The sequence below is a fragment of the Symsagittifera roscoffensis genome, chromosome 1 (assembly GCF_963678635.1).
Source record: "Symsagittifera roscoffensis chromosome 1, txSymRosc1.1, whole genome shotgun sequence".
Lineage (NCBI taxonomy): Eukaryota > Metazoa > Xenacoelomorpha > Acoela > Convolutidae > Symsagittifera > Symsagittifera roscoffensis.
The window spans coordinates 8,678,686-8,692,601 of NC_087062.1; the positions used below are offsets into that span (position 1 = coordinate 8,678,686).

General features: G+C 42.5%; 2 protein-coding genes across 3 annotated transcripts in view; one reads left to right on the plus strand and one right to left on the minus strand.

The window, feature by feature from the left end:
* The window catches only part of LOC134857177 (46 kDa FK506-binding nuclear protein-like), a 211,039-nt gene that overhangs the window by 111,751 nt on the left and 85,372 nt on the right, over positions 1-13,916 (plus strand). The gene's annotated exons all lie outside the window — the stretch shown is intronic.
* Positions 1-13,916, minus strand: part of LOC134854179 (uncharacterized) — a 91,342-nt gene that overhangs the window by 63,083 nt on the left and 14,343 nt on the right. Inside the window, exon 5 of the mRNA XM_063870332.1 lies at positions 11,971-12,114. Within this exon, the coding sequence (XP_063726402.1) occupies positions 11,971-12,114 (144 nt within the window). The remainder of the gene's footprint in view (positions 1-11,970; positions 12,115-13,916) is intronic.

The window sequence follows — 13,916 nt, forward strand, 5'->3', positions numbered from 1 at the left end:
GACCAAAGATATGGGAAACTGAAGGCCCCAATAGGCGATGGCCTGTTCGCAGCTTACGATCCCTTAGAGATGAAAGCTGCAAAGTATCTGATCGTAGCCAGTTCCGATTATCTCTATACGCCCCGTTCTCTCTTTTGGCCCGACGTGATTTTCTTGACGGCACCTAAATTGGACTGGGGACAAGCAATCGGCATGATGATAAAAGTGCGAAGGTTGGTCAGTATGGAGCCGCAGGTAATAGTGGTTGCAGGCTCAAATGATCATCTGCAAAGCAGGGGCTTATTGTCACGTCTGACGGATGGATCGATCCCGAGTAACGAGGTCCTAGGGGAGGCGATAATGACACTGCTCTCGGCGATGGCTGAGGTAGAGGCAGCAGCAAAACAACGCTTCACCCAAAATGTGGTGAAGGTGATCTTTGTATTGTCACCAGGGTACGCTGCATTACCAGAACCCCTTCAATTTGTATACACAATGGTCACAACAATAGCAGAGGGGAGGTTCAATGTGATAATTCCTGCCCCGAACAGAGTAGTGGACCCGGACAATTACTACCCGTCCCGATCTCGATCTGAGCTTCCCGCCGTTTGGGCTGACATTTCGAATGCCATACAGGGGCTCAGAGATTGTAGCACAACTCGGTTGGTGCTAGATGAAGTTCTGGGGTTGGAGCTGTCCAACTTTGCCAGATTGCTGAAACTAAGACCAGGGGTGGATGACGATCATCTGTTAGTACAACAGGTGGCTGATGATCTCTGGTTCAGACAGATGGATCATGCCGAGAATGAGCTGGGCATGACAGTCAGGAAGAACATGACAGCAGCCGAAGAAGATCTCATGGCAATGACTTTGCGCACGAAGCCGCACAACAATATATGGTTGTACTTGTCACCAAGGCTGTGCACCTTGGGTGAGGACGCGTTCGAGCACGCGCCGGCAGTGGTAAAGGAGATACACGTGTACCTGGAGAACCTGTTTGATGCCCGGGAGTTAACTGGGGGCATGATGTTGAAACTAATGCAGGACGTAAACACGATGTCACTGGACAAGTTCCAAGCTGACGTGCTAGCCACGAGGGCACAGTACGAACGATCGGATGCTATCTTGGGAGGAATGGGAGTGGGATGGACGCCATCCTTCCTGTCGACGTGCTATCCTAGGGCATCCCGGAACTTGATCGCGAGTTTTGTCAGAGACATCAGGAAGTTATCGATTGGCCTGGTATTAGCCTTATACGTGACATTTGGTCACGAAAATTTCGTGAAGGGGCCGGCGAATCTCTTCACCCAAGCGTTAGCAGATTTGAGATTGGATGGACTCCTGACTCTGATTGCCATGACCTACGGTCGACTGGGTGATTTGCTTGTGCTGTTACGTTACCCTGAACAACTACAGGGACCCAGTCGTGAGTTCAATGCACAGTTGGAAACCGCCTCGCTCAAGAAGATGAAAGACTGGAGGACTCTCCTGCTTCAATACCTCTTACAACAGAACAGAAGCGTCACGGGAGAAGACAAGGTGGCGACGGATGCGGGCGAGTGTAAGCAGTATTGTGGCATGCCCTTACTGACGGACTTGGCTGTCATGATGCGGATTGATCCGTTGGCTCTGGTCCATGGACTGCGGGAATTCGTCACAGTGGTGTATGGACCGGTGATGTCTTTTGCGTTCCCGGATGTACAAGTTAAGGCATACAGGAATTCGTTGTTGTACGTCAACCTGGTCTCAGTCGTGGACTGTTCCGTGCTGAACTGGGTAGAACAGAGTGAGTTGAGAAGGCTGGCCAGTGACGATAGGCTGTTCGGAAGAATAGCGGAGCCAGGTTGGATGTTGATGGATTTCAACAACCACTTCAAATGCCGAATGGGCCGTGAGGAACTTTCTCATATCCAGTTCAACCCGAAGCTTTGGAACTTAAGACCAGTAGTAAAGGATACGGGAGCGGCTATGGGAGTGCCATTCTTACCAGAGGCCTATGCACACGCCAAAGAGAACCAGCAAGCGTGGCTTTCTGGGTCCAGGCTGCTGCCGGACCAGTGCCCTCGATATCCACCGATAAGGAGGATGTTGTTGGGAGTCACATCTCCCATCATTGCCCCTCGCATCGGAGCAGCTCGCGACGCAGAGAAGAGAATGTTGAAGTGGAGTGAAGGGATGGAGCCGCGCTTCATCGGCTGGAATGTTACAGCCGCGCACACGTTTGACGTCTCATTTCCTGATGCTTGGAGTAGAAAGAAGATCAAGGCACTACCTTCCAGGAGACCAGAGGTCTCGGCCGAAATGTGGAACGAAGTGTATTCTCCCACGGATGACTTATCAAGACTGAAGTGGTCAGGAGAAGTGAAAGTAGTGATGATGGAAGTGGCAAAGGAGAGCAGAGGAGGCTCATATATAACAATAGAGGACCTGGCACCACATGGCGAGGAGTCTGTAGAATTCCTGGTGAATGATGAGTTGTTTTATCATGCAGGAGACATGACCGTACCGGCTCGGCCGGACTCGGGCATAGACTCACGACAAGGACCTTCAGGACCAGGCCGAAACCTGATGCAGGTGATGATGATTTGATGGATCAGGACGATGGCGATAACGAAACCGAGGGAAAGACGGGAAAACCGGGTGAGACAGATCTGGGAGCGTTGGAGAGGGATTTGCTAGAATAACGGTTTAGTGAAGACGACGATGGGGAAGTCGATGGGAGTCTATTGCTAATGACGCCATCGTCTTTCATGTCCCCTACGAAGGAGGCGTCGGCCGACTTATCCCCGATAGACCCAATAAGCCAGGCGAGAGAGTGCCAAAGCAGGGATCCACAGAGATTGCTCCATGAGTCACCAAGGAGGAGAAAAATCGAGGAAACAATGAGGGTATCCTTCCTGAGCACGTTGCCGGAAGAGGAATGGGAGAGATATCAGAGTGAGCTAGAAGGCAAGACAGGGACAACCTGGAGCCGAGTGAATTTCATGGAAAGATCATGGAACGTGATAAGGCGATATGGGACGCAGTCCATAATGAAGGTGGGATTGAACCAACCCATCATGCGTGAGGTCCTGGAGAAAATAGTGAACTCCAGGGAGTCGGATGTTCTGACCGAGCCAGTAACAGAAGACAGTGCCGATGATCAGCAGGTTACAAAGAAATTACCTGTTAGACGAGCCAGGAAGGGGCTGAAGCGACTAAAAGGGAAAACAGGAAGTCGAGCCATGAACACGAGAGTGGTGAAGTCGAGAGCCAGCGCAGTGGTGACCTCTTTAACGAGCGCAGGTCGTTCAGGCGAGAGCGGGCAAGGAGATAGTGCAACGCTGACAGGGGGAGAAAAGGAGAATCTGATACCCCCTATGCTCTTGGCAGGTCTGACCACGACTGCCGTAAGATCAAAGAAAACTGCACGAACCCAGGCAGACACTAAATTAGAGATGGAGATCATCAATCAATGTGGATCTGGAGGACTTGAAGATTACAGGCCCTCGCGGACCAACATAGCCAAGCTGAAGCTGGAAGGACAACTCGACGTGGTCGAGTACAGTCGAGTCACTGTGCCGGAATCAGTCCACATGGGAGATCCAGCAGGAGGTTATGTGGAGATGTTGAAGGCGAGAAACTCCGCGAGAGGGCACCTGATGGCTTGGAGCGAGAAGCGAGCCATGCAGGAATATCTGAAAGAGCTCACGGAGAATTCAAACTTAAATCGAAAAGAATACGGCACGGTAATGTCCTCTGAAGCGAACGAAGTCGGATTGGAAAAATTACTAGAGATCTCCTGGAGGGCGGCCCTCCAGAGATACTTCGACGAGGCGATGCATGCACCTGCTACGGTGGCAGCATACCTGGCTCGTCCTTGCGTGAGAACTGATCTGCAAGTACGGTTGGCTTGGTGCTTGATGGGCATCAAGAGGGCGGAGTATGAAGCCAGTAATGATTCGAAATCACGGGAACAGGAGCTGGAGTTGATGGAAGCTCTGCGAGCGTTGATTTCAAAAGACGATTCTGCGATAGCATGGGCTAAGCGTAAGGATGCCCTTTGCTTTGTCAGGTTCGTGGTAGATCGTATCCCCACTCCTGTTTTGGGAGAATGCATAAAGATCATTCGGCAAAAGGGAGTTGATTGTGAAAGGAACTTCCTTAGGGCACTCCTGGAACTATATCAGGACATGCCATTGACTGTGCCAAGCAAGGAGTCGAATGACATGGAAAGCTATCGCAAGTTGGAAGAGGTGAGAAGATATTCCAACTAAGAATTGAAAGTGAGCCGGGAGTTGATTGAAGCAATCAAAGGACAAAAAGAGTTTGTAACACTAGGGAAACTGAAGTCGTTCCAATATGTGTCTGGCATACCGGGGATGGCGTACAATCCCTTCGCGAATGAGGAAGCCAGGGAAGCGTACTTCGACTATGAGCAAGTCATAGTACTCAATTTCTGGGTCGATCGTATTAAAGAAACTGGAATGCTGATGGTGGAACAACCCAAGCTGGGAGTTATTTTGGAAGAACGAGTGGTCGAACCCTCGGTCCCCGAGCTAAAGGGGCAAGTGAGTTTTGATTGTGGTTCTTGGGACGATCCCTTGAAAACCAGTCTAGTGACGATGTGGGAACTCATGAAGCCTTCTTGGTGCCCACATCCTAACGCCGGTTTAATCTGGGACATGACGGCGGATATCACGTTAGACCTAGATGATGACGCGAGCTTACATGATCTGGCCATGATACATCATCTGCTGGCCATGAGATTGACGAAGCGGAAGAGCAACCCATCCACGGAGCTGTCCGAGGAAGGTCCATCGAGTAATTGGTTGAAGCAAGGCACATGCTTGGCTCAACACAGTGGGATGGAAGGACATGTTTGTAACCTGGGACACTGCCTGGTTACGCTGAGCGAGCAGCATCGGCAACTGGCACGATTGTATGGAAGATTGAGCATGTCGGATAAAAGTGGTATGGAGTTGGTCGCGGACTGTCATGGGGTGACGGACGTAAATTTGATCACAGCCTTGGGATTTTGTAGCATGACGAGTTCGATAGAATCGCTTGAGCGCCTGGAGCGTGCCCATGAGCTAGTGACGTCCCTCAGCGTGGAAGTATTCCCTGGAGCATTGCAAACGGAACAGAAGATCGGAGGCTGGAGAGAAGCTCTGGAGAACGAGATGAATCAGAAAGATAGTGAGGCCTATCATAAACCGACTGGTTCAAAATATCTGGTGGGTTCAAGCTCCGCACCATATTGCAGTAGTAGATATCCTACACACATGGTGGTGATGGATGCGAGGACACAGCAGGTGTTGATTGATCAACTTTTCTCTGTGCCAAAGTGCGTGAGGTTGGCCAGGATGTCGGAGAGGTCACATGATTTGTTGGCAAAGATCTTTCGGGCAGTCCCGAAGAGATCTGAAGGCGAGTTGCAAGACGTAGTGGGTGAAGAGTTTCTGAGATTAAACGAAGGCAATGTGAGTGAGTTCCAGGAACAGAAAGCGAGTGGAGCGTTACCCACTGAATTCCCCACCATAGAAGAGAAAGACGACTTACACAGAATCCTGATGGAGGTGGAACCGTTGCTGGGAGCCTCAGGGTATCGGACCCGAAGGAACATAGTGAGAACCCATGGGGAGTATCCTTGCCACTGCTTGGCGCAGACGTTGTGGTACCCCAAACGCGGGAATCTAATGCTAGTATGGGACGTGGAGGAGTTGTACTCTACGGGGTTGCCCGATCAGAATCAACAGGTGTCAATCGTGGTGGTTAGTGCCATGCTGGCAGTGAGATGGCTGGAGGCTAACGCGGACACAAGTGAGCAGGAGACGGCCGTGCCGACTCCTGATCAGCTGAGCAACGTGAAGATGAGTCGTGAACTGGATCTTTTCAGAACCACCTGCAAGGTTCTGAGAATTCCTAGGGCCATTGAGAGAATTTGGTCGAGGCAAAGATTGATGCCTTGGTTCCGTGCAGTGATGACATCATGGATGTATGAACGCGCGAAGCGTCACATGTCGAGGAACACGGAAGCCTATCAATCTTTCCAGCTAGATATAGGACCAGGAGCCTATAAGAGAGCATTCTTGACGCACAGAAACGCGGTCACCACAGCGGTGAAGCGGGTAGCTGGAGCGCCTTGTGTTACTGAAGATGAGAAGAAAGAGGTCTTAAGAGCTGACCTAGAACGAAACGTGAGCCTATGTCTTCACAACAGCTTTTGCAGGAACCGGGAGCAGAAGGTGAATGTGGACTTGCGACCTTGTTGCAAACCGAGGCTGTTGGAGCAGGAGAGTTGGGGCACGGCCCGCAACTCTATGGACATGTTGGAGAAAGTTCTGGAAGACAGTGATGATGAACATCAGGATGGAGAAGCGATGGAATGAAGATGATGAACGAAGAGAACAAGTGAAGACGTGAGCAAGAAAGGAAGAGAAGGAGAAAAAACTTGATTGTCTTTGTGTTTTAAAACTAGAACCAATCAACCAAGTTTTGATTATTGAACTTGTGAAACTTTTTGTTTTGATCTAGTTTGGTCAGACCAAACTATAATGTTGCAATTGTTAAAATTGTTGAAATAGTTGATTTTAGTTATGGCTATTTATGTATGTATATGAGGAAGATAGGTGAGTATATTTACCTATTTATTCACAACTGAAGTTTTTAACCTGTGTAAGACACAAATTCACTGTGTGGCGACATGGTAAGTTTGAGTAAACTCGCTCGAGAAGGGTGGGTAACTCAATAACTTTCCTAGCCACAGAGTTTCTTAGTTTTAAAATTGAAAGGACCGCATAAATGACTGATTATACTTGGTGAGTGAAGTTAAGTTAATTTTAACGGGTGCGTGGCCGTGCCACGTCCCACTTTTTAATCACAAAGAGCGAAAAGAAGTTTTATGGCAAGACGACGTAAGTAGTCAGAAAAGAAATTTTATCTAGGACACTCCTCATGGTGCAAATTTTGTGAAAATGTTGAAAGGCAGTGAGATGTAGTACGATGCCATTTGTGAACACGTAGTGAGTTGAGGTGGGGTAGATAAATTTCATTTTCTTATGCGATTTGTAAGATTGATTACAGAAAACTGGATAACTACTTGACGATAACCCGGTGTTATGCGATCAATAGGGACATTGATGGGGACTGTCCGGGGAGTATGTGCCATTCTGCCAGATGACACAGCGCAACCTTCCGACGAAGCACGAATAAGAGAGAAAAGGCCTTAACAGCAAAAAAGTGCTTGAAAGGAGGGTCAGAATATTCTGGAATACTTATTTTTAAAATTTCGATTTTCAAGTTGATATTTCTCAGAAATACGAAAAACGGCCATTTTGAGCCAAAAAGTGACAAAAATCAGAACAACGACAGATATTGTGAAAAACAGTCGTACAGGAGACGGAAAATACGAAGCCTCTTATCGTGGCAACAACGCACGATAAGACACTTAGCAGTGAATATTGGTGGAGAAGGAGGCTTCAGTGGGGGAAGAAATATACCACGGGACCCTCCCGGGACGAAAAATAGAAGAGACAAGAGCGTTATCGCCGGAATATCACGGGAGCGGAGGCTTGGTCCCCCAGAGACTGTTTATGTGAAGGGACTGTATAAAACTAACTATATAGCTACTTGGATGTCGTGAAACTTTAAATTAACACCGGTATTATTTGATATTTTAGAACATGAGTAGCTAGAAAGAGGAAAGGGTCAATCCATCTCCAATGGATTTAATATAGAACTGTCACACAAAAACATGTTAAAATAGGTTGTTCGAGCCGTGTTTTTAATGACAATCACGTAGTCTGAGGATCCGAGACTCAGCTATGTGGTTGTGTTCGCATGTAAACGAAACCTGATCAAAAGTCGTTTGACTGATGGCCTAAAAATGGTAACTTTTTACTTTGCCCTAGACAGACCAGAAAATCAACTGGCAAGGTCGAGACGGTGAAAAGCGAGTAGGATTAAGGTAACTGACGCCTGCCAGTCGTTAATAGGTATTTTTTCTACGCTCCGTCGCTGTGTAGTATTTGGGCGAATGTTACATCTGCTGTCCATACTATGTGTAAGTTTGGAAATTTCGTTGGAATTAGTTGAAATCTATAAACTCTATGGTTTGGATTTGATTTTTGTGTAAAAAGAAATAAGATAGTTTTATGATCTGTGAATAAAATTGTTGGATGTTTTGATCCAAGTATCAAATAAGCATATTCTGTTAAGGTGAAGGTGTGTATGATAGCTGTGCATTCTCTCATAAGGGTAGAGAGTCGTAGTTCAGCTTGAGTAAATAGGCGAGAGTTTGCTGAAATAAGATTCGTTTTATTTGTTCCACTGTGGGATTGTAATAATGCTGATCCGATGCCAAATATTGAAGCATCGCACAATGCAAAAAAATGGTTGATTTGGAAATGTGTTTGAAATCTGTTCAATGAGAAGTTTTTTGATTTCTTCAAAACGTGTTTGGTGTTCTGTTATCCATTCAAAATTATTTTGTTGTCTAAGAATTTTATAGAATGGTCTTAAGTATAATTGCATTTTACATATGTATTTACTTAAGAAATTTTACATTCCAAGAACTTCTTGTATTTTCTTTTTATTTGTTGGTGGTTGAAGTTTTTGAATTGCGTCAATTCGGATTTCAGTGGTGTTATAAAATCTTTTTCTATGATGCGTCAATTCGGATTTCAGTGGTGTTATAAAATCTTTTTCTATGATGAGTCCAAGGAATTTTACGCGTGTTAAAAAAAATGTGATTTATCTGGGGCTGCTTTCATGTTTTTGTTCTGTAAAATCTGATGATATTTTTCTAGAACTATGAACATTTCATTTTTTGTTTTTGATTGCATGAAAACATCGTCTAAGTATGTGATTGCATTTTTACTAAGTATGAATTGTCTAAAAATTTTACTCATAAAGTTTGAGAATGCTGCTGGTCCTATGGATATTCCATAGAATAATCTATTAAATTCGTTTTGTTGATGTAGAATAAGGAATTGCGTTAGTCGTCGTGATTGTTCATCTAGTGGCATTTGGTTATATGCACTATTCATGTCTGCGGTTGTGAAATATTTACCGTTTATTTTTGTTAAAATTACTTGGATTGGTTCTATTGGCCAATTACATTTGGATTCATCACTTAGTGAATTGAGATATTTAGCATCTAGAACTAATTTTAATGATTCTCCTTTGGCGAAGATAATAACAGGGGCAATAAAGGTGTTTCCTTTCGGTTGTTCTTCTTAATTAACTGGGGATATAATTTCGTATTGTTCTAGAATGTCAAAAAGTCTATTGACTTTGTCATGTAAATGAATTGGTACTTTACTTGCTCGTTGTTTTTTGAAAACTGCGTCAGATTTCAAGAGTAAATGTAGCGGTGAATTTATTTTTCCAACGTCAAATTCAGATGTTGCATAAACATTTGGATATTTTAAAAGTAAATTGGCTAATTTTTCAAATTTATTTTGTGTTAGTTGGGAGTGTTGAAAAATGAACATTGTTAAGAAATTTTGTTGTTGTTCTGTAAAATGCGAAATTTTGAAGGTTGGTTTAAAATAAGGTGTTTTTGTGAAAAAATCTGTATTCTTTTTTTCATTACTTATTATATTATTTATTGATAGTTCTTCATCGAGGATTGTTGACTGACATATATCTAATAGTTGTAGTATATTATTCACTCTGTATGCTACTTCTTTTGTGCGGGAAGTTCTTGAATTAGTTTCGCAATATCCTAAGAGTCCTAAGGGTAAAGTGATTTTGTATGGTGAATTGTTATACACGTGTAGAGAAATAATATCGGAGTTTGAGTTTTTCATGTATTTTATAGATGAGATTGTTACTCTAAAAAATTTGTGAATTGGTCTAAATTCAAAGTCTGACATGAAGAGATGTTGTTTTTTTTATTTTTGTCGTATTGATTAACTTGTTTAATTGGAAATTCATAAATGTAACCTGAGAGTGGTTTGAGATGTTTTCTTTCTTTATTATAGATGGGGTAAAATTTTGAAAAAAATGGTGGTTGTTTATTCATTCTGTGGATGAATTTTAAAGCGGTGTTTTGCAGTCTTGTATATTTATCTCTTATTTTAATTTTACTATCTAGTATATTAATAATTGGTATATAGTTTGTGAGGAATGGAATTCCAATAATATTGTGTTTTATATCTGTGATACGGATTATTTGTTTAAATGGTTTATTGAGAAGTTTATTTTGTTCCATTGTTTTAGTGGGAACAAGGAAAAGTTGAATTTTTCCATAATTTGTTAGGGTTGAGCCTTGTGATGTTGCTAGTCTACTTGTTGTTTTTATGGATGTTATTTTTGGATGTAAAATTTTGATTTCATTCCAAGTTGGAATATTAAAGTCTGCACCGTCTGCTCGTCACGCTATCTTATTTTCGGCCGGATAGATTCGTGCAACTTCTCAGTCTAATACCGATCTTAATCTTACTCTTAAATCTCCTAGTCTCAATAGATCTAGAGTATACCGGTTTGTTACGAGTTGGTCTCTTGGAAAAGGCAACTAAGCTGTAAGTTAAATTCAGAATGCTCTGGTGCTGAAACCACAAGTAGTTTCAGCACTTACAAATAAGTGGGTCGTTAGTTAGATGGAGTATGATTGTTTAGTATTCAATATTTTATAGGGATAAAATATCTAACTTATAACCAATAATAATATACAGTTTGGATCAGGTTCCACTACTTGGGATAGTTAACGCGTAAGCGGCGATTTAAACCGCTCATAAACCGTTCCAAAATCATTTTAGGCAAGATAATCGCCGCTGTTAATAATTTCCTAGATACTTAGAAAATCACTTTTTACTTGACATAGCGTGTGGGGGAAATAAAAAAAAATCCAATACGAATATTCAATTTTTTTTGTAACTTTTATCATTTTTTTCAATTGATGTTCTCAAAAACATTTTAACGACGTTGGGCAGTTTTCAGAAGGCAGTTGGAGCATTCGGGGTTTTGCCCTAATACGAGCAATCTTGTTCAGTTCTTAATATTTCTATAAAATTGTCCCGGATCACTTGCGAAACAAAAATTATGCCAGTGGTGTTCAGGCAAAAAAAATACTATAAAGGAAGCGACATTTTTTTAATTTTTCATATTTTCAAATTAACTCAAAATACGATTTTTGATTCGTAAAAGCATATATAAAAGCAACAAACCTAAACAAGGCGAAGAAATCATATGTAAAATAGGGGGAAAATTAGACTTTTTAAACAAAGTTACAATAAAAAACGCGATTTCAAACTACTTGATAGTGGCAACTGTTAAAATCTAAGACAAAGCTACATTTAGTGCTTTCTTGTGACTGTGAGGAAAGCATAAGAACATAGCAAAAAAAATCATCCTAAAATCGCATATCACAATTATTTTTCAAAAACCCAGAAATTGAAAATCGATTATTAGCGGATTCTCGCTAATTGTGAAAGTCACCGGAACAGCTCGTTCTGTCGCGGCTAAGCAAACAAAATTTAAGGAAACAACTGATGGGCCAACAAATGAATTTTTTAGGCCAAAAATGATCAGTTCGCATAGAGATCAGGTCCTGTCTAGATTTGAACCCTCGATTTTCGTAGTGAAAGGTATGAACATTTTTTAGACTGTAGTTGAATAAAAGTGAGCTTGAATTTATTAAAAATCAAGCCGTCAACTGCGTCAGTGGATTCTGTAAGAAAAATGTTACCCGCAGTCTGTTGCGATTTGATACATACCCTAATCTCAAGCTTAATTATAATGAAACGGGAACCAAGTAGATTATAGGTTTAATTTGAAGCTATTCTCTCTTATAGTTCTCACTTTAATGTTTCCTTTCGCAAAAGTGTGACATTTTGACTTCCCAGCCATTCAATTTGTGTTAACAAGAAAGAGATTTGCACGCGAGGAAGAAAAATAGCGCAATTCAAAGATCCTTTCGAACATCCTCACAAAAATATCTGACACCGGCGGGAGTCGATCCCGCGGCTCAAGTGTGTAAAGAGATAAGAATAAGGTAGTACTGACGTTCGTAGTTGATGGCGCCATCGCTCCCACTACCCACTATGTACTCTCTCACCACCTCCTGCAACTCAGTGTCGGCCAGTCGCTCCTCCCCCAACTGCTGGAATATAGTGGCCAGCTCAGCCTCCCCCACATAGCCAGTGCCGTCTACAAATGCACAACGAACATATTATCGGGTTTCCGAACAACAGAACGACAGAAAATCAGACGAAATTTAAAAAAAAAAGAAGCTGGTTGTTGAAACTTATTTTACAAAGGTATATAAAAAAAAAGATACCTAAAAAAACTTTATTGATTTTGACACCATGTACCAAACAAATTAGACAATTGTGAGGTTCGGGAGTGGCTTGAAAAAGTTCAACATCTTGGAGTGACGTCCCGACGTCCCAGGTGGGGGTGCTCGATTTATGTTTTGACTTTCCCGACCAAAAATTGACGTGTTTTGACCGCATTGACCACATTTCGATATGTTTCTACTTTCTCGACCAAATTTCGGTTTGTTTCGACTTTCTCCACCAAATTTCGGAATGTTTCGACTTTGTCGACCAAACTTTGGTATGGTTTGGTTTTCCACTCATAAAAAAGTATTCGACTTTGTTCGACCCAGCCAGGTCACTTATGTTTCGACTGTGCTCGACCTATGTTTCGACTGTCCTCAACCTATGTTTCGACTGTGCTCGACCTATGTTTTGACTGTGCTCGAATTGTGTATCGATTGTGCTCGACCTATGTTTCGACTGAGCTCGACCAAATTCTCGACATTCTCGACAAAAATTGTTATATTCCGACTATAATTGACCTTAGTTTTGACTGCGGTCTACCAGTGTGTCGACTATGCTCGACCTATGTTTCAACTGTGCTTGACCCATGTTTCGACAGTGCTCGACCTATGTTTCGACTGTCCTCAACCTCTGTTTCGACTGTGCTCGACCTATGTTTCGACTGATCTCGACCAATTTCTCGACATTCTCGACAAAAATTGTTATATTCCGCCTATAATTGACCTTAGCTTTGACTGCGGTCTAGCTGTGTTTTGACTATGCTCGACGCATGTTTCGACTGTAATCGAAACATGTTTCGACTGTGCTCGACCTATGTTTCGACTGTGCTTGACCCACATTTCGACTGTAATCGACCTATGTTTCGACTGTGCTCAAACCATGTTTCGACTGTAATCGACCTTAGTTTCGACTGCGGTTTACCTGTGTTTCGACTGTTCTCGGCCCATGTTTCGACTGTAATCGAACTAAGTTTTGACTGCAGTCTACCTGTGTTTCCACTGTGTTCAACCCATGTTTCGACCGTAATCGAGTTATGTTTCGACTGTACTCGGCCTATGTTTCAACTGTACTCGACTTATGTTTAGACAGTGCTCGACCAATATTTCGACTGTGCTAGACCATCTTTTTGACCTTCTCGACAAAAATTGGTATATTTTGACTGTACTCCACCTATATTTTGACTTTCTTGACTGCCAAATAGCAAAAGTAAATTGACAAAAAAAATATAATAAACAATTTTATTTTTTCTTTGTGATGATGGTTGAACTAAAAATTAAATATACGAATTGGTAAATGCAAAACCCTGCGTCAAAAACTATTGTTTACACTTTGATTTTTTCATTTTATTTTTATATTGTTAACAAATTTGTAGTGAAACTCTTTATCTGAGAACTGATAATTGAAAATAAAGGTAGAATTTAGTTTTTTTTTCTCAGGAACCCTTAGACCTCCAAAAGCAAAAAGTTTTCTCTGAAAGTTTTAGTTTTACGGAAGCAAATCTCATCAAAAGACGCGGTTTTTTGGGAGCAAGCTTTTTGTTCTCTGATTCTAACTTTAATATAATTAAAATCTTCAAAAAAATTTTTTGAAAAAAAAACAGATTTTTCTCGACTTATGTTTTTAATTTGTGGCCAAAATCAGTTATGTTTCGACTTTCTCGGCTCATAA